Below are 18,361 nucleotides of genomic sequence, written 5' to 3'. Positions count from 1 at the left end.
GCTTTGGACTACAACTCCCATTATCCTGAGTGTTATGTACTGAGTTGAATAGGATCCAAAATGCAGCAGTCTGATTGGTCCCAGAACAATAGGATTCAGAATGCAGCAGTCTGATTGGTCCCAGAACGATAGGATTCAGAATGCAGCAGTCTGATTGGTCCTAGAACAATAAGATCCAAAATGCAGCAGTCTGATTGGCCCTAGAACAATAGGATTCAGAATGCAGCAGTCTGATTGGTCCCAGAACAATAGGATCCAGAATGCAGCAGTCTGATAGGTCCCAGAACAATAGGATCCAAAATGCAGCAGTCTGATTGGTCCTAGAACAATAGGATCCAAAATGCAGCAGTCTGATTGGTCCTAGAACAATAGGATTCAGAATGCAGCAGTCTGATTGGTCCTAGAATGCAGCAGTATGATTGGTCTGCAGGAGCCACCCAATCCAGCTCCAGATGGAAGTGAATCCACAACCTGATTGGCCTACAGGAGAATTCCGGAATTAGCCAATCACGTGCAGCCCATTGTGTAAATGATGTATATAAAGCAGATACTTTGGGGGAACTTTCATTCCTCCACCCACCATGAGCTGAATAAAGAGCATGAAATCCACTCTCGACTCTGAGTATATTTCACTGAGCAAGCACAGCCAAGCTCCCGGGGTCTGATGGGAGTTGTAGTCCAAAATTCCCAGAGGGCGCCTGGCTTGGTGAAGGTCCGTCCAGCAGGAATGGGCCTAAACCTTTGCCAAAATGGCCTCTAGGGCTTGGAGCCAGGGGCATGAAAAGAAATCCTGAATAATTTTCTGGGCCAAACAACTACTGCCATTATATCTCGGCTGCTATTTCCTCGCTTGCTGCGCTAGCTTCTGGACATGCGCTCCTTCGATGTGGCAGAGGTGCCAGTGGTCCTGAATTGTGACGTTCACGGCTCCCAACTTGGCGTAGAAATCCATCGCCGGCTGGTTCCACCGGGCACAGATGAAGCGGAACTCAGAGCAGCCTTTCTCCAATGCGATCTGAGGGGGTGGGGGCGGAATTGGAGGCCGTTATTTATTAATTTTATTTCATAAAAATTTTCCATACCTCTTCATTGTGTGGGGGGGGGGCTGAAAGCAGTTTACAAAAAAAGGATAAAAGCAAGAAAATCAAGTGAAATCTGCAACTCAACTTTAAAAGACACGGCAGTTAAAATCCTAAAAGCAGATTAGCATCATCTCGGCCTTCTAAGCATCTGGGTGGGTGGGTCTAAACAGGAATAAAACTGCCCTTTATGAAAAGATCTTAGGCAACGTACAACCTTAAGAACATCTGCCTCAAAGAATTTTGGGTACCGTACTTACAATCCCTGGGAACCTTTACGATACGATAATCTTTTTTGTCATTGTCCCATACAGAACAACGAAATTGAAAAAATCTACGCCAGACATTCAAAAACCAACAAGCCTGCTATCCCAGCCTGTTTAACCCCCTAAAAACTCTGATACCCCATAATTAAATACAATACAGTGGTGCCTCGCAAGACGAAAAACTCACTAGACGTAAGAGTTTTCCGTTTTTTGAGTCGTTCCGCAAGACGAATTTCCCTATGGGCTTGCTTCGCAAGACGAAATGTCTTGCGAGTTCTTGCAAGTTTGTTTCCTTTTTCGTAAAGCCGCTAAGCCGTTAAGCCGTTAATAGCCGCTAAACCGCTAATAGCCGCTAAGCCGCTAATAGCCGTGCTTCGGAAGACGAAAAAACCGCAAGACGAAGAGACTCGCGGAACGGATTAATTTCGTCTTGCGAGGCACCACTGTATACTCCCACAGAGACTACCTTACACTGCGTTTAAAACCAAAATCGCATTTGGATAGAAACTCTTTCTCAGGCGGCTAGTCCTAGTCTTTATAACCCTGTACCTTCTTCCAGAAGGCAGAAGCTGAAAGAGATCATTTCTGGGTTGCGCACTATCCTGCTTTCTGCAGCTTTCTTATGGCACCTGGAAACATAGATTTGATCCAAGGTGGGAAGAGTGCACCCAGTTATTCTCTCCACAGTCTTTACAACCCTGGACAGCGTTGTTTTTTTCCCTGACCGTGCGGCTTCCAACACATAGACCATAAGTTAATACACTCTCAACAGTACAATGGTAAAATGCCATCAAACGACAGCGGCTAAATAATTCTTTCAGCAGAGAAATGAGCTTTTAATAATAATAATAATAATAATAATAATAATAATTTATTTATACCCCGGCCATCTGGCTGGGTTTCCCCAGCCACTCTGGGCGGCTTCCAATAAAACACTAAAATACAATAACCTATTAAACATTAAAAGCTTCCCTAAACAGGACTGCCTTCAGATGTCTTCTAAAATTTTGGTAGTTATTTTTCTCTTTGACATCTGGTGGGAGGGCGTTTCACAGGGCGGGCGCCACCACCGAGAAGGCCCTCTGCCTGGTTCCCTGTAACTTGGCTTCTCACAGGGAGGGAACCGCCAGAAGGCCTTTGGAGCTGGACCTCAGTGTCCGGGCTGGACGATGGGGGTGGAGACGCTCCTTCAGGTCTACTGGGCCTTTGAGGGCTTTAAAGGTCAACACCAACACTTTGAATTGTGCTCGGAAACGTACTGGGACGGTCTCAGCCTGACCTACTTTGCAGGGTTGTTGCAAGGATATGATGAAGAGGAGGGGGAGAACTATGTACACCACCTTGACCTCCTTGGACGAGGAGGTGTGGTATAAATGTAAGAAACGGATAAATAGTCCGTTCACACTCTGGCCTGGTTCAGTCAGGGGTGGCTAGCCAGGCTCCTTCACAACAACAACAACAACAACGGCACACACACAAACACACACACATCCGTTCAGCCTCACCTTTGCCACTTTATTCATTAAACTCGTGCCAATGCCTTTGCCTGGTTGGGAAAACGGGAGGAAATGAATGAACAAGTTAATCACACTTCATTTTTAGCTGTGGACATTCTGAACTAGTCTTTGAGCGTTTTCTCGGTTTAAAAAGATCTGCTTGTGCGATGGCCTGGGACTCGGGCTCGGACGCGGAGCCAGAGGCGTCTCAGTCCGCACCGGATCCTTTGCCTCAGGCATCATCTGAACCAAGTCTGGGGCCTGATTCTGAAGAGCCCCAGTCTGTCCAGGTTCCCCTGCAACAAGCACCACCTGGGCTGAGTCAGGGGCCTGAGCCTGCCCTGGCTCCAGATGCGGGGACGACCTCGTTGCCTCCAGCTGGGCCATCACTTACAGCTGCTCCGCTACCGGCTGGGTCAGGGGAGGCTGAGGCGGCCTCTGGGTCTAGGAACCCACCGACGTCTCCTGAGCTGCAGAGACTGAGGTCGGAGAGAAGGAGAGACCTGAGTACTCGCAGGAGGAGTGCTCGCCTTTGGGCGAGGCAGGGAGGCGAGTTGCTGGGGGAGCAGGACCGGCCGTTACCCCGGCAAAGATAAAAGGCTGCTGGACCCTGCTCCAGGTTGTGGAAGCAACATTGCTGTATGCTAGATCCTGCCTGAGATCCTGTGCCTGACCTTGCCTGGTTTCCTGCCTCGGCTCTGTCAGACTGACTCCTCGCAGAACCCTTGGATTTGGGACTGGGACTGGATTGCATTTCACGGGTTACCCCTGGGCCCAGCACAGCTTGGTTCAGTTAATATTGCCAAATTATATATATAGAGAGAGAGAGATAGGGAGAGAGAGAGAGAGAGAGAGAGAGAGAGAGAGAGGTAAAGGTAAAGGGACCCCTGACCATTAGGTCCAGTCGTGACCGACTCTGGGGTTGCGGCGCTCATCTTGCTTTACTGGTCGAGGTAGCCGGTGTACAGCTTCCGGGTCATGTGGCCAGCAGGACTAAGCCCCTTCTGGCGAACCAGAGCAGCGCACGGAAACGCCGTTTACCTTCCCGCTGGAGCGGTACCTATTTATCTACTTACACTTTGACGTGCTTTCGAACTGCTAGGTTGGCAGGAGCAGGGACCGAGCAACGGGAGCTCACCCCGTCACGGGGATTCGAACCGCCAACCTTCTGATTGGCAAGTCCTAGGCTCTGTGGTTTAACCCACAGCCTCTCTATATATATATAAACTCTGTACACACACAGAAGCACTGTACCCAGGTTAATACATTAGCAGGGTGTTAGGACTACAGTCATACCTCAGGGTAAATACACTTTGAGATGAATATTTTCGGGTTCCGCTCTGCGGTGACCCGGAAGTAACGGAGCGCGTTATTTCCAGGTTTCGCTGTGCACGCATGCGCAGACACTCAAAATGACATCACGCGCATGCGTGGAAGCGCCGGAACGCAACCTGCACACGCGCAGACGTGCGGACACAGGTTGCATTCGCTTCAGGACTTTTTTAAAAAAAGCTGTTGCAGTGTGAACCTTTTTTTAGTCTGAGGGCCAGATTCCCATGCACACAACCTTCTGGGGGCCACTTACCAGAGATGGGCAGGGCCAGAGGCGAAACTGGGTGAAAGAACTGTTGTGGGAATTTATGTATGAGGACCCTGTTGCAACAGCTTTAATAAAGATCAGGCTTACTAGCCGCTTTGCTTCTCAATATTCTCTGGTTGGCCTCTGCTATTTTCTCCTACCGATAGGGAACCCACTTAAGGACTCTATACAGGCTCTTGGATACCCCATAAGGGAAGAAGGGCAGATTTTGTTTACAACAGAACTGACTCTTATCAGCAGGCAACTATCCAGACACTTTATTGCAACTGCAACAACCACTTCCCCAACAGTCAGATCATAGCTGTCAACTTACAGATTTGAAAATAAGGGACCAGCAGCCTCGAAAATAAGGGATCAGCAGCCAAAATAAGGGATTTTCAGAGCACAGGTATGTTCAACTTCTGAGCCAAAGGCAGAAAGCCCAGCCAGCAGCCAAACGAAGCCTCGAGCGGTGGTTCCCACAGCGCAGCAACCCGGCAAAGGGGATGCAGCAAGGAAAACCACCGTCCCCTCTCCGCTGGGAAGCGCTGAGCAAAGGCGAGTCCCCAGGCAAGGCGGCCGATTTGATCGGCACAAGGCATGCAAGCTCCACCCCCCAGTCGTTCTTAGACTCCTTATTGGGTGAGCAACGCAGCCAAGCAACCCAGTTGGAGCCTCCCTCCTCCCTGGCCGGCAGGGAGGGAGGGAGAGGAGCTGCTTCCTTTGAAACCCGGGAAATTTAAGGGACATCATCAATAAGGGACGGCAGCGGGACACGGCGCTGGGATAAGGGACTTTCCCGCCAAATAAGGGACGGTTGACAGCTATGAGTCAGACCCATTCAGCAAACCCATAAAATGGACCCAAAAAAGGCTATGAAGTTTTTCCCGCTTATCTGCCCTCCGATCCTTCACTATTCCTCATCCTAGTTTACTGATTATGGTCTGTGCGCTCAGTGAGAAGAGAGAGGAGTGCACTCTGCACATGTTCAGAGGCACCCAACTTCCCGAGTACCTCGGAATTCTGGCACAACGTAGAGATCTTCGCCGAAGAGGATTCTGCCGTACCACGTGCAGTAGGACAGGTAATGGAACTGGTACCCGACTATTGTGCGACCTGGAGAGCAGGGAGGAGGAGCAAAATTAAAAAGCATATTAAGAGGGAATGGGCTGGGCGATAATTCCCAACACCAGCAGAAGCCCAAATTCAGCATCAGTTCACCTCCAGTTTTATGATTACCATATTTTTCCGTCTATAAGACACCCCCTGTTTTTTGGGGGACCCTGATTTAAGAAAATGGGATGGCCCTGTGTATAAGACGCCCCCAAATTTTGGACATTATTTTTTAGGGGGAAAACATAGTCTTATACAGTGGACGCTCGGGTTGCGAACGTGATCCGATGCACGTTCGCAACCCGCAGCGCCCACAACCTGCAGTGGCGCATCTGTGCAAGTGCGGGTTGCGATTTGGCATTTCTGCGCATGTGCGAGCGCCGAAACCCAGAAGTAACCCATTCCGGTACTTCCGGATTTCGGTGGTCTGCAACCTGATAAAACGCAACCTGAAGCGTCTGTAACCCGAGGTATGACTGTATACGGAAAAATACAGTAGTTTTTGTTTTTATTTTTATTTATTAATTAAATTTGTATATCACCCTTCATCTGTAGATCTCAGGGCATCAAAATACAAGATAAAAACACAAAATACATACATACATAAGAAAAACAAGAACAAACCAAACCAATAATCTAAACCTCCCACAAGCCTATTTAAAAGGATATTATGGGATGTTAACCAGCCCAAGGCCAGGTTGACTTAAAAACAAGATCAAAATACAACATTAAAATGCAGCCTCATTTCAGTAGAAACTCAAATCAAAAACTTTTTGGGGATGAAAACGTCAAATCATCAACAATGGCCCTCTCTTCCTCCACGAATTTGCCTAATTCTCTTTTAAAGACATCCGGCTTAGCGGCCGTCTCCACCTCCCTTCACCCTGCAGCGTATCTCGTAATAAATCGACAACCCCGACAATCGTTCCTCATCTTGATAATCATCCCGGTTTTGTATTTCTGTCCCTTACCTGCTGAGCTATATATATATATAGCCAGTTTCCTTGGCTTTCCCCGCCCACTAGGCAACGCTGCTCCACTTTCCCGCCCATGCCAAAAAGAAGTTTAGCATTTTCCCTTGCAAGGCTCAGTCCGCCTCTTTTGCTTACCGTCTTTGCTCTTCTGTTCCGGGGGCAGCTCAGCTACGAGGCACCCAAAGGTGGAATCTTTCTCAAACCCATCTTTTCTGAGAACTAGGAAGAAAGGGACAGATTTATTTAAAACACTGTTATGATTCATTGGGCTATAGATATTGGTCATAATATACAAAAAAAGTATGGAATGAGGGAATAAAATTTACTGCATGTAGTGCATTGAAAGAAAACATTATGAAAATGATGGTGGTATATAGAAGGATAGATAGTAAAGAAAAGGAAGGAACTTTTATCACATGTGGTGGGAATGTAAAAAAGTGAAAAGCTTCTGGGAAATGATATATAATGAGATGAAACAGATGTTGAAATATACATTTATTAAGAAATGGAGGATGAAGTTGATGGACTATGCAGAATTAGATAAATTAACAGGAAGGATTCGAAACCTGCGGGATCAGAGATTCTTAGAAGACTGGAGTAAATATATGAACTTTTTGAAAAGTAATTGTGATGAACAGACTACGCTAGTAGGACTGCAAGAAGTTTTGTAAGGTGGACTATTTGAAATACTGCAAGAATGACTATGAAAAGAATTATTAGTTAAGGACAATTAAATGTAATACAGAAATTAAGAAATGCAGAATAAGTGATAAAGAACGGAAAATCACCAGAGGTGTTGATGGAAGTCTAAAATATTGTATAAGATGAGAAGATATGTTGTATGACTGTTGGAACTGATATGTTTAAAAATGAATAAAAATAAAATAAAATAAAATGATGGTGGTATATACGTATAGAACACCAGCAAAATTAGCCAAAATGTATAAAATAGATAATAAATGTTGGAAATGTAAAGAAAAAGAAGGTACCTTTTATCATATGTGGTAGGAATGTAAGAAAGTGAAGGACTTCTGGGAAATGATTTATAATGAGAAGGAAAAAATGTTGAAATATACATTTGTTTAAAAAACCCCAGAAGGCCTTCTATTGGGTATTGTGGGTACAGAAATTCATAAGAATGATGAAAAAACCTGTTTTTATATGCGATAACTGCAGCAAGGACACTACTGTATTAGCCCAAAGATGGAAACAAGAAGAAATACCAACTAAAGAAGAATGGCAAGAGAAATTGATGAACTATGCCAAGATGGCGAGACTAACAGGGAAAACTCAGAACAAGCAGTACCAAACTTTCCTAAAGGGATGGAAGAAGTTTTCGACATATCTGGAAAGCAATTGTAATCAATTGACATCGCTTGTTGGGTTAAAAGAAGTTTTGTAAGGAGTAATTTATACATTATTGTGAAGAGAATTAAGAATAGATGTATTGGAAATTTGAGTTTATAGCAATAACTATAGTAACAAAATGCATAATTTGTTGTTGTTGAGTCATTTAGTCGTGTCCGCCTCTTCGTGACCCCCTGGACCAGAGCACGCCAGGCCCTCCTGCTTCCACTGCCTCCCGCAGTTTGGTCAGACTCATGCTGGTAGCTTCGAGAACACTGTCCCACCATCTCGTCCTCCGTCGTCCCCTTCTCCTTGTGCCCTCCATCTTTCCCAACATCAGGGTCTTTTCCAGGGAGTCTTCTCTTCTCATGAGGTGGCCAAAGTCTTGGAGCCTCAGCTTCACGTTCTGTCCTTCCAGTGAGCACTCAGGGCTGATTTCCTTCCGAATGGGTAGGTTTGATCTTCATGCAGTCCATGGGACTCTCAAAAGTCTCCTCCAGCAGCATAGTTCAAAAGCATCCATTCTTCGGTGATCAGTCTTCTTTATGGTCCAGCTCTCACTTCCATACATCACTACTGGGAAAATCATAGCTTTAACTTTTACCTCGGTCTAAGAACAGAATCTGAACGGTGGAAGGGCACCAGCGGTGGGAGGCCTCATTAGGGAAAGTGTGCCTTGGTTTAAGAATGGTTTCGGTTTAAGAACGGACTTTCAGAACGGATTAAGTTCATAAACTGAGGTACCACTGTAGACAGACAGACAGACAATAGATAGATCAATAGATCGATAGATTGATGTTTGTTATGGAGATGGGGGTGAACCAAATCCCAGTTTGTGAGAGCCATTTTGCTTTCTACTAGTGTAGAATCCGAAGGTCTTGCAAAAGGCAGAATTCAGAAACCGGGGGGAAGGCTGAGAATACTCTTATCCTACAGGCATCCCATTTATAGAGCATTTATCTTGATTTGTTGACAGGTAGGTTAGACGGCGGTTCATCAAAGCGAATCTTATCTCATACAGTGGTACCTCGGGCTAAGTACTTAATTCGTTCTGGAGGTCCGTTCTTAACCTGAAACTGTTCTTAACCTGAAGCACCACTTTAGCTAATGGGGCCTCCTGCTGCTGCTGCGCCGCCAGAGCATGATTTCTGTTCTTATCCTGAAGCAAAGTTCTTAACCCGAGGTAATATTTCTGGGTTAGTGGAGTCTGTAATCTGAAGCGTATGTAACCTGAAGTGTCTGTAACCCGAGATACCACTGTACTTTCCCATTGCATTTTCCCATCACTTTCCTTATTGCAAAAAAAACCACCCCTCTGATCTTTCGGGGGAATCCCCACCCCAAAACAGGTGACAGTCTGGAAGCACCCAGGGCTGCTGTCAAGGAGGGTGTGGGGAGAGATGCCATCCCTCAAGGTTACAGGGCAGTGTGCCAGCTGCAATCCATTTAAATACGAAATGCTGCCATCATCAGTTCCCATCATTCCTGACCACTGGTCCTCCTGTTAGCTAGGAATGAAGGGAGTTGTAGTCCAAAAGCGGCTGGAGAACCAAGTTTGGAAAACCCTGGGCTAAATAATGACTCACTGCTGAAAACCCGAGTGGTTTCTTTTGGCAGAAAATGGAACCCGAGAACTCAGCGGAGCGATGTATTACTTGGTATCTTTGTAAGCTTTATTTTCAACTCTTTTAAGACTGTCCTGCAGTAAAGCTTTGAAACTCAAAATCAAAACAAACAGAAACAAACCCACGAAACGCTGCCATTGCTGCAGAATTTTCCTTACGTTCTGGGGTGGTTGTCAGCTGGTCCAAAGCTTTGTGGAAAGCTGCAGATTCCTGGAAGAAGCAAAATGTTGTGCATGAGTCGTGCAAGGCCCTTGGATTACAATGCCAGCCGCATCGTAGGGACATAGGAAACTGACTTCTACCGACTCTGACCATTGGTGCATCCAGCCCAGCATTGCCTACACTGAATGGCAACAGCATCTCTCCAGGATTTCAGACCCAAGGAGCCATGCCTGCCCATCCGAGTGTGGCATAGTGGTCACTGCATCGGCCTAGGACCCGGGAGAGCAGGGTTGAAATCCTCCACTCAGCCAGTCGCTGTCTCCTTAGCCTAGCCCAGGTATAGGCAAACTCCGGCCCGCCAGAGGTTTTGGGACTACAACTCCCATCAGCCCTAGCTAACAGGACCAGTGGTCAGGGATGATGGGAGTTGTAGTCCCAAAACATCTGGAGGGCTGAGTTTGCCTGTGCCTGGCCTAGCCTACCTCACAGGGTTCTTGTGAGCATGAAATGGGGGCGGGGAGAGAGCTATCTACAATGCCTTGAGATCCTGGGATGATCAAAGCGGTCAGTAAATGGGATACATGAATAAATAACAAATGTTCACCACCTTGAGCGGGTGGAATGCAAAGTTAATAAACGAATGGTTTGTTTATTGATACGGAAAGGGGGGGCATGTCTTCTTCACCTTCTTCTTCGCTACAATATATCCATTTATTTCCAATTGTCAATGTCAAAAGGGACTAGAATCTATAAAATTCATAGAAAATCAACGTGCCAATTTGCTCAATTTCTCTAGGACTCCATGACACCTCCCCTGTCCTCCATAATCTCTCAACCAAGGTGTCAAGACCCTAATCCTGTCAAATCACTCTGCCAAGCCTTTCATCAGGGGAATGCCAGGTGACAGAATATGCATACATGGACCACTGACTTCTCATCACCGGTACTCAGGAAGTGCTTATCTGCGCATATCTCCAGCTCTGCATATTCCCCCCTCCCTCCTCCATATGTTAATCCGGTGTAACCCAACCTCTCCTTAATGTATTCATGATGTAATCTGTGATGTATTTTGCACTGTATTCTGGGACATGGAGGGAAGTTTCAAAAGTTCATGTCACCCCTTCCTCGGGGTTCAATCTCGCCTTGAACCTGTTGCGCAATAAACTTGGATCTTCTGCAGTTTGCTCCTGTCTCCGGCTGAGCTCATTTTCTTCCGCAGGGACCCGCGGACCTAGTCCGACGAGCTGGGTGGCTCCAGGGGTTGCTGGAAGGAGGCGTACAAGGCCTTATCCAACCCTCTCAGGGACTCCGCTCCAGATTTTAGTAGGGTTTACTCCAGAGCCTTTTCTTCTGTGTGATGGCCTGAGGCTCAGGCTCGGAGCCAGAGGAGTCTCAGTCCCCACCGGATCCTTTGCCCCAGGCGGCAGCTGAACCTAGTCTGGGTTCTGATCCTGAAGAGCCCCGGTCTGCACAGGTCCCCCTGCAACAAACCCCAGCTGGGCCGAGTCAGGGGCCTGATCCTGCCCTGGCTCCAGATGCGGGGATGACCTTGTTGCCTCCAGCTGGGCCATCACTTACAGCTGCTCCACTACCGGTTGGGTCAGGAGGGGCTAAGGCGGCCCCTGGGTCTAGTAACCCACCGACGTCTCCTGAGCTGCAGAGACTGAGGTCGGAGAGAAGGAGAGACCTGAGTACTCGCAGGAGGAGTGCTTGCCTTTGGGCGAGGCAGGGAGGCGAGTCGCTGGGGGAGCAGGACCGGCTGTTACCCCGACAAAGATAAAAGGCTGCTGGACCCTGCCCCAGGTTGTGGAAGCAACATTGCTGTATGCTAGATCCTGCCTGAGATCCTGTACCTGTCCTTGCCTGGTTTCCTGCCTCAGCCCTGTCAGACTGACTCCTCGCAGAACCCTTGGATTTGGGACTGGGAATGGATTGCATTTCACGGGTTACCCCTGGGCCCAGCACATCCTGAAGATGTCCGGCAAGGCAGAGGAGGTTGAGGATCAGTTTTCCTTCCCCAAGATGGGCTCCCTTCCCAGGTGGACGAGCCCCATTTGCCCCTCGTTCCCTCTTGACCATTAGACCCACTCCTGGTCTCGTCTGCTCCATCTTCTAGAGTCTGTCCTCACAGGCAGAGGATGTCCCTAACTCCCCGAGGCTTTGAGACCCACTGGCTCCCCTCGCCTGGTTCAGCCGGCCGGTTGAAGCCGTTCCCGGTGTGTGGCCGCTGTCGCACGCTGACAGCTTCTCGGAGCCGCAGGTGAGAGCAGAGCGCAGGATGGGGTCCAGAGGTGGACAAACCACCCCAGAAGGAGCATGACGTGTCCCTCAACAGAGGTACTGTATTTTTTTCTCTATAAGACTCACTTTTTCCCTCCTAAAAAGTAAGGGGAAATGTGTGGGCGTCTTATGGAGCAAATGCCGGCTGTGCAACTATCCCAGAAGCCAGACCAGCAAGAGGGATTGCTGCTTTCACTGCGCAGCGATCCCTCTTGCTTTTCTGGCTTCTGAGATTCAGAATATTTTGTTTCTTGTTTTCCTCCTCCAAAAACTAGGTGCGTCTTGTGGTCTGATGCGTCTTATAGAGCGAAAAATACGGTAATTTCTCTTTCCCGAATGCCCCGTACACCCCAACCATAAATGGGGTGGGGAGAAATCCAGCTCTGGGTCTAAGGCACTCCCTGTACCCAAATCTCCTGCTTTCTGGGTGCTCTCCTCGCCCTCCCACCCCCAAATCTCTTACCCTAATAAGTCGCATGATGGCCTTAAGGTCTCCTGCCACCCAGGGGCGTATAATGTAACTCATGCTGACTCCTCCGGGATCCTTGCTCTCTGCTCTCCTGTCCTGGACTCTGATCTACTGAAGGGATGATCTCTCTTTTTTCCTGCTTCGCAGGATTTGACAGTGGGAGGGGTCCCTCCCTCCCCCCCTCCCTCGGCTTTGGGTCACTAGGCCATCTCAATTTGCTGACGCTCAGCTGTTTTCTTGGGGAGCTGTGCCGGTTTGCAAACCCTGACCCATAAACAGGCGACAAGGTTCTTCCCCCCCTGGTGAAAATTAACTTCTTTTGGCATGAGCTTGCATCACTTTCACCTCCTCCTTGAAGCAGTCTTGACCCAAGCAGGGCTGGGCTATGGGCAAGCAACCCAGGAGGTCACTTAGGGTGAGGGTTTTGGTTGAAGGGTGGCCCCCTTTAGATGGGAGGGGGGCGTTGCATACCAGCCACGGGCAGGGACAGATGGGAAAATGGGCAGAGGTTACATTCCGGACATGCAAAAGGCAGAGATTTCTGGACATCCTGTTAACGGAAAAATCCGAGGGCTCCCTTGGACAAAAAACAAAGACACCAACCAGGATTACTTGGAGCAAAACAGCAGCCTGTAGGCTTGGCCTTTATTGATCTGTTGCAACAGGGTGCTCCCCTCACCTGAAGGAGAGGAGGGACCCAGAAAAATGGTGTGTAAGGCCTTATAAAGACTTTTGAAATTGCCACCCTGTAGATCAAGACCACCCCCAGAAACATCATACATACATCACAGAAGGGGTGTAGCTCAAAACCACCATCCCAGAGACATCATATCTATCACAGAAAAGGCGGTCTAAAACAGAAATTTGAATGTTGTTTTTCCTGTTTTCCAGATTATCTGATTGCCTTTCCTGATAGTCTGTCACCCATTAAAATGTTGATTACTCAATTCCTGAGACAATGGGAAGGCTCCCTCACCCCTTCCCTCCTTGCAGGGAAAACATTTGGTCAGTTTGGGAATCAAAATGGTTTCAGGTCGGTCTTCCTGTTCTGATCTATGTATGTGCTTGATTGGTACACTTATGAACATTGTTGTTGTTTAGTCGTTTCGTCGTGTCCGACTCTTCGTGGCCCCCTGGACCAGAGCACGCCAGGGATTCCTGTCTTCCACTGCCTCCCACAGTTTGGTCAAACTCATGCTGGTAGCTTTGAGAACACTCTCCCACAATCTCGTCCTCTGCCGTCCCCTTCTCCTTGCGCCCTCCATCTTTCCCAATATCAGGGTCTTTTCCAGGGAGTCTTCTCTTCTCATGAGGTGGCCAAAGTCTTGGAGCCTCAGCTTCACGATCTGTTCTTCCAGTGAGCACTCAGGGCTGATTTCCTTCAGAATGGAGAGGTTTGATCTTCTCGCAGTCCATGGGACTCTCAAGAGTCTCCTCCAGCACCAGAATTCAAAAGCATCCATTCTTCGGCGATCAGCCTTCTTGATGATCCAGCTCTCACTTCCATACTTCACTACTGGGAAAACCAGAGCTTTTACGATACGGACCTTTGTTGGCAAGGTGATGTCTCTGCTTTTTAAGATGCTGTCTAGGTTTGTCATTGCTTTTCTCCCAGGAAGCAGGCGTCTTTTAATTTCGTGGCTGCTGTCACCATCTGCAGTGATCATGGAGCCCAAAAAGTAAAATCTCTCACTGCCTCCATTTCTTCCCCTTCTATTTGCCAGGAGGTGATGGGCCCAGTGGCCATGATCTTCGTTTTTTTGATGTTGAGCTTCAGACCATATTTTGCGCTCTCCTCTTTCACCCTCATTAAAAGGTTCTTTAATTCCTCCTCACTTTCTGCCATCAAGGTTGTGTCATCTGCATTTCTGAGATTGTTGATATTTCTTCCGGCAATCTCAATTCCGGCTAGGGATTCATCCAGCCCAGCCTTTCGCATGATAAATTCTGCATATATATATATATATATATACCCTACACACACACACACACACACACACATATATATATATATATATATATATAATGAACATTACCATATATCTAAGACCTCAAAATTCCTATCACAACTGCAAGGTTGTTGTAAGCCACCCTGTTAGCCGCAGACTTCCTTTTTTCTTTTTCCATTTTGCATTGCCCTTGGCCAACACCGGCACCCTCCTCCTCCTGCCACCTTTTTTGTTCGGGACGGGGAGCGCGGACACGCGACTGCGCATTCACACGTCTCTGGCAAAACTCGCGGGTTCCATTCCCCCACCCCGCCCACCCCGTTGCAAACCCGGAACCTCCCCCTCCAAACACCGAGGCGCCGCGCGCCGCTCTAGCAGCTTTTCGTATCTCTATGGGTAGGGTGGGGGGGGCGGGGGGGGGAGCGTTTCGCGAGAGGGATCCCGAGCCTTCCAGCTCTCGCGAGACGGGAGTGGGCGGAGCCGGCGGGGTGTCATGGCCGCCTCCAGTGGCTGCCCATGAGTTGCTGTTGGGGAGCTGCTGGGAGGTAAAGGGGCGCTCCTGTTCTCTGGGCGGGGGGAGACTGGGAGGGGGGCGCTTTTTCTGTGCTTGCACCCCCACCCTCCAGCCCCTCCCCTTAAAATAGGTAATTTATTTACTTTTATTTATTGCGCCTGCACTTTGTATTTGGTTTTTTTTAAAATATAATTTTTATTAATTTTCCATTTTATAATATATAATCACATCATTATTCTCCACTTTCTGGCTCTCTAGAGCCTGTCGACTTCCTTCCCTCCCACCTCGTGGCTTCCAAAATTGACCTTTTTATCATATCATTTAATACGTTTTAATTAAACTCTTAATTAATTTTAATTAAACTCGCTACAAGGTACCTCAAGATTTAAATAAACGTGAAAAGGAAGATGATTTCTCATTACAAGGCTTCAGGCAACCTTACTGGTGATGTTAATGGCTTACAATGTTTTTTCAAATACTGGATAAATTATTCCAATCTTTTTGGAATACTTGATCGTGCTGGTTTTGGATTTTTTCCCGTCAGCTTCACCACTTCTGCAAAGTCCATCATTTTCGTCGTCTTCTCTTCTATTGCACCTGTACTTTGGAACTCCCTGCCTGTTGACATCTAGAGTTCGCTCTTCTCTTTTTAAAAAAGCCCAAAACATTCTCGTTTACACAAGGCTGCTTGGAAAGTTGGCGTGAATCTTGATCTGCTTTAATGTTTTCACTTTCTTATGTTTTAAAGTACGTCTGATCTTTCCTCCCCACAATTTTATTGCTCTTTTCGTGAAGCAATTTGAGGTTTGTTCATTTCACTTTCTCGGATTTTATCACTTTTTGTGAATGGCTTTGAGGTTTGTTTCTTTCATTACAATCGATACATCATTATTATTCATTTCCTTTCGACGCCACTTTCTGTTTTTATGTGTTTGGGGGGGAATCTCAAAGTGGTTTGCAAGCCTTTTATATATTAAATTTGTATACCGCCTCAGGGTGGGTCAGAGCATTAAAAATGCAAAATGAAAACACAAACCCCACATTAAAAAATCCATGTAAAACAACCCAGAATGAAACATCACAGAAGAAAGTCAAATATAAAGTATGTGTTCGAAGCAACATAATTAGCAGAAAACTGAAATATTATCTTGAAAGATTTCAAAATAAAACATGCAGCATAGTTAACAAAAAAGGTTATCATAAAAACATTACAAAGGAGGTCAAGTACAGAAGGCGCATTTAATGCAGCAGTGTTAACAAAAAAATATAAATATTTCAAAAGAAAACATTACTAAAGGAAGTCTAATATAAAATGCACATTTAAAACAGCATATGTAGCAGAAGGATGAAAAATTAATATTATGAATATTATGAAATGAATAATATTCCAGCTTTTCTGCTTGGAATATGGGGTTCTCCATGTCATTTAATCCCCAACAACAACCTTGGGGTAAGTTAGGAGGAGAGAGGCAGTGATTCAGTGAGCTGCTTCATGTATTCAAGTGGAGGAATTTGAACCCTGGTCTCTCTCCTAGGTCCTAGTTCAGCACTCTTAACAACTTGCCCACCACTGGCTTTCTTTGCACTTATTATTTTCAGCACTCTCAGTAGGCCTGGGGAGCAACAGGAGTACAGGGAGGCTGGTCTCTCCCACCCCCAAGTAGCTTAAACACTAAAACCTAGCACACGGTGACTTAAAAAAACCTGCGGGAAACTATTCTGTTCCTTCAGTCTTACTCCGGCAATTAAGAGTACATCTTCCACAATACAGTTATCTGATTCCTGATTTTGACGTTTTTTGTTTGGCTTTATGTGTAAATCTTGTAACCCGCTCTGGTATTTTTTCTATGAATAGAGGTGTATGCTAATTCACAGCTAATTCTCCCCTGGTCTCCTCGCTGGCCCAAATAGGACTAATTCAGCCAGCTAGCCCTGGTGATCATCTAATGTTTATTGGATGGATTTCCCCCCTAAATTGATTTTTGAATTCTGAATTTATTATTACGTTTTATACTGTATTTTATGCTGTTTTTTGTTGCATCAATTAAGTGTTTTAAATCTGTTGTTATCTGCCCTGAGCCCGGTTTTCTGAACCGGGAAGGGCGGGGTATAAATAAACAATTGTCCCGCTGCTGTCCCTTATTGATGATGTCCCTTAAATTTCCCGGGTTTCAAAGGAAGCAGCTCCTCTCCCTCCCTCCCTCCCTGCCGGCCAGGGAGGAGGGAGGCTCCAACTGCGTTGCTTGGCTGCGTTGCTCACCCAATAAGGAGTCTGAGAACGACTGGGTGGTGGAGCTTGCATGCCTTGTGCCAATCAAATCGGCCGCGTTGCCTGGGGACTCGCCTTTGCTCAGCGCTTCCCAGCGGAGAGGGGACAGTGGTTTTCCTTGCTGCATCCCCTTTGCCGGGTTGCTGCGCTGTGGGAACCACCGCTTGAGGCTTCGTTTGGCTGCTGGTTGACTAAAATCCCTTATTTTGGCTGCTGATCCCTTATTTTCAAATCTGTAAGTTGACAGCTATGGTCTGGGCATTCTTATTTATTTTGCAACTTTTTCCTTTCCGTGCAGAATCCTTCCTCCCTCTTGGCAACCTCCACCTCCTTACGCTGGGATGAATGAAGCGCCTGACGCTGCGGTACACTCAAGCTTTCCCTGGTGGTCTGGCTTACATAAACACTGTCCTCTTAGTAGTAGTAGCGGTGGTGCCTCTTAGGAGCAGCTCTCGAGGGACCGTCTGAGGTTTGTGTGATGGATGCCGAGCCGCCCCTTGACCATCAGGTTATGCTGGAGCTGGGGCAGCCAGACGACAGCAAGGTGGACCCCGGGGCCATCTCTGGACCTGCGGCAAAGGTGCCAAGGCTAAATGGGGGCCAGGAAGACGGGGGGGCTGCTGCGGAGGCAGTTCCTGGGCCCAAACCCCCGAAGGAAGAACCCGAGATTGGGGACACAGCGCATCACCTCAAGGAAGAAAAGGAGGAAGACGCGATTGATGGAGGAGAAATGTTGGCAGAGGAAGGAGAGTATTAGTGAGTGTCAGTTGTTGCCTTGCAGGCAGATGGGTGGAGGTCCAGCTCAGATGGGTCCTTTGCCCAGTTCAGAAAGGGGAAAGATGATTTTTTAAATTACTGATTTAATATTTGTGTTCCACTTTCCCAGCAACAAATGTTGAGCTCAAAGCGTCTCACAATAATCACAATAGCTTTATTTTTTTAATGCAGTGGCTCTGTGGGTTAAACCACAGAGCCTAGGACTTGCCGATCAGAAGGTCGGTGGTTCGAATCCCCGCGATGCGGTGAGCTCCTGTTGCTTGGTCCCTGCTCCTGCCAACCTAGCAGTTCAAAAGCACGTCAAAGTGCAAGTAGATAAATAGGTACCGCTCCGGCGGGAAGGTAAACAGCGTTTCCGTGCACTGCTCTGGTTCGCCAGAAGCGGCTTAGTCATGCTGGCCACATGACCCGGAAGCTGTACGCCGGCTCCCTCGGCCAGTAAAGCGAGATGAGCGCCGCAAC

General features: G+C 47.3%; 2 protein-coding genes across 3 annotated transcripts in view; one reads left to right on the top strand and one right to left on the bottom strand.

Moving 5' to 3' along the window:
* Window positions 1–418: 418 nt before the first annotated feature.
* LOC308462372 (thialysine N-epsilon-acetyltransferase-like) lies at window positions 419–12,712 on the bottom strand. The gene is made up of 6 exons (XM_080980055.1): window positions 12,385–12,712; window positions 9,638–9,689; window positions 6,643–6,726; window positions 5,435–5,536; window positions 2,851–2,891; window positions 419–1,015 (listed from the first exon to the last, which is right to left on the bottom strand). The coding sequence occupies exons 1-6, from the start codon at window positions 12,445–12,447 to the stop codon at window positions 839–841; spliced, it is 519 nt and encodes a 172-aa protein (XP_080836181.1). The 5' UTR covers window positions 12,448–12,712; the 3' UTR covers window positions 419–838.
* Window positions 12,713–14,785: 2,073 nt separating this feature from the next.
* Window positions 14,786–18,361, top strand: part of WRAP53 (WD repeat containing antisense to TP53) — a 28,283-nt gene continuing 24,707 nt past the window's right edge. The window contains exons 1-2 of one of the 2 annotated variants that reach the window (XM_080979813.1): window positions 14,786–14,884; window positions 17,421–17,878. In XM_080979813.1, the coding sequence (XP_080835939.1) occupies window positions 17,601–17,878 (278 nt within the window). In that variant the 5' untranslated portion in view covers window positions 14,786–14,884; window positions 17,421–17,600. Of the gene's footprint in view, window positions 14,984–17,420; window positions 17,879–18,361 lie in introns of both variants that reach the window. The other variant, XM_080979814.1, reaches the window with a different exon arrangement.

Source organism: Podarcis pityusensis (genome assembly GCF_964106645.2).
Source record: "Podarcis pityusensis genome assembly, chromosome: 13".
Taxonomy (NCBI): domain Eukaryota; kingdom Metazoa; phylum Chordata; class Lepidosauria; order Squamata; family Lacertidae; genus Podarcis; species Podarcis pityusensis.
Note: the sequence above shows the minus strand (reverse complement) of the source record. Positions and strands in the feature narration are given on the sequence as shown.

Bases quoted from the DNA above. Each gene is read 5' to 3' on its own strand.
- LOC308462372 (XM_080980055.1), bottom strand. From the start codon at position 12,447: ATGAGTTACATTATACGCCCCTGGGTGGCAGGAGACCTTAAGGCCATC. The intron at 9,690-12,384 runs GTAAGAGATTTG...TGCTTCTTCCAG, and splicing joins CCATCATGCGACTTATTAGG to GAATCTGCAGCTTTCCACAA. The intron at 5,537-6,642 runs GTAAGCAAAAGA...CCTGCTCTCCAG, and splicing joins GGAACAGAAGAGCAAAGACG to GTCGCACAATAGTCGGGTAC.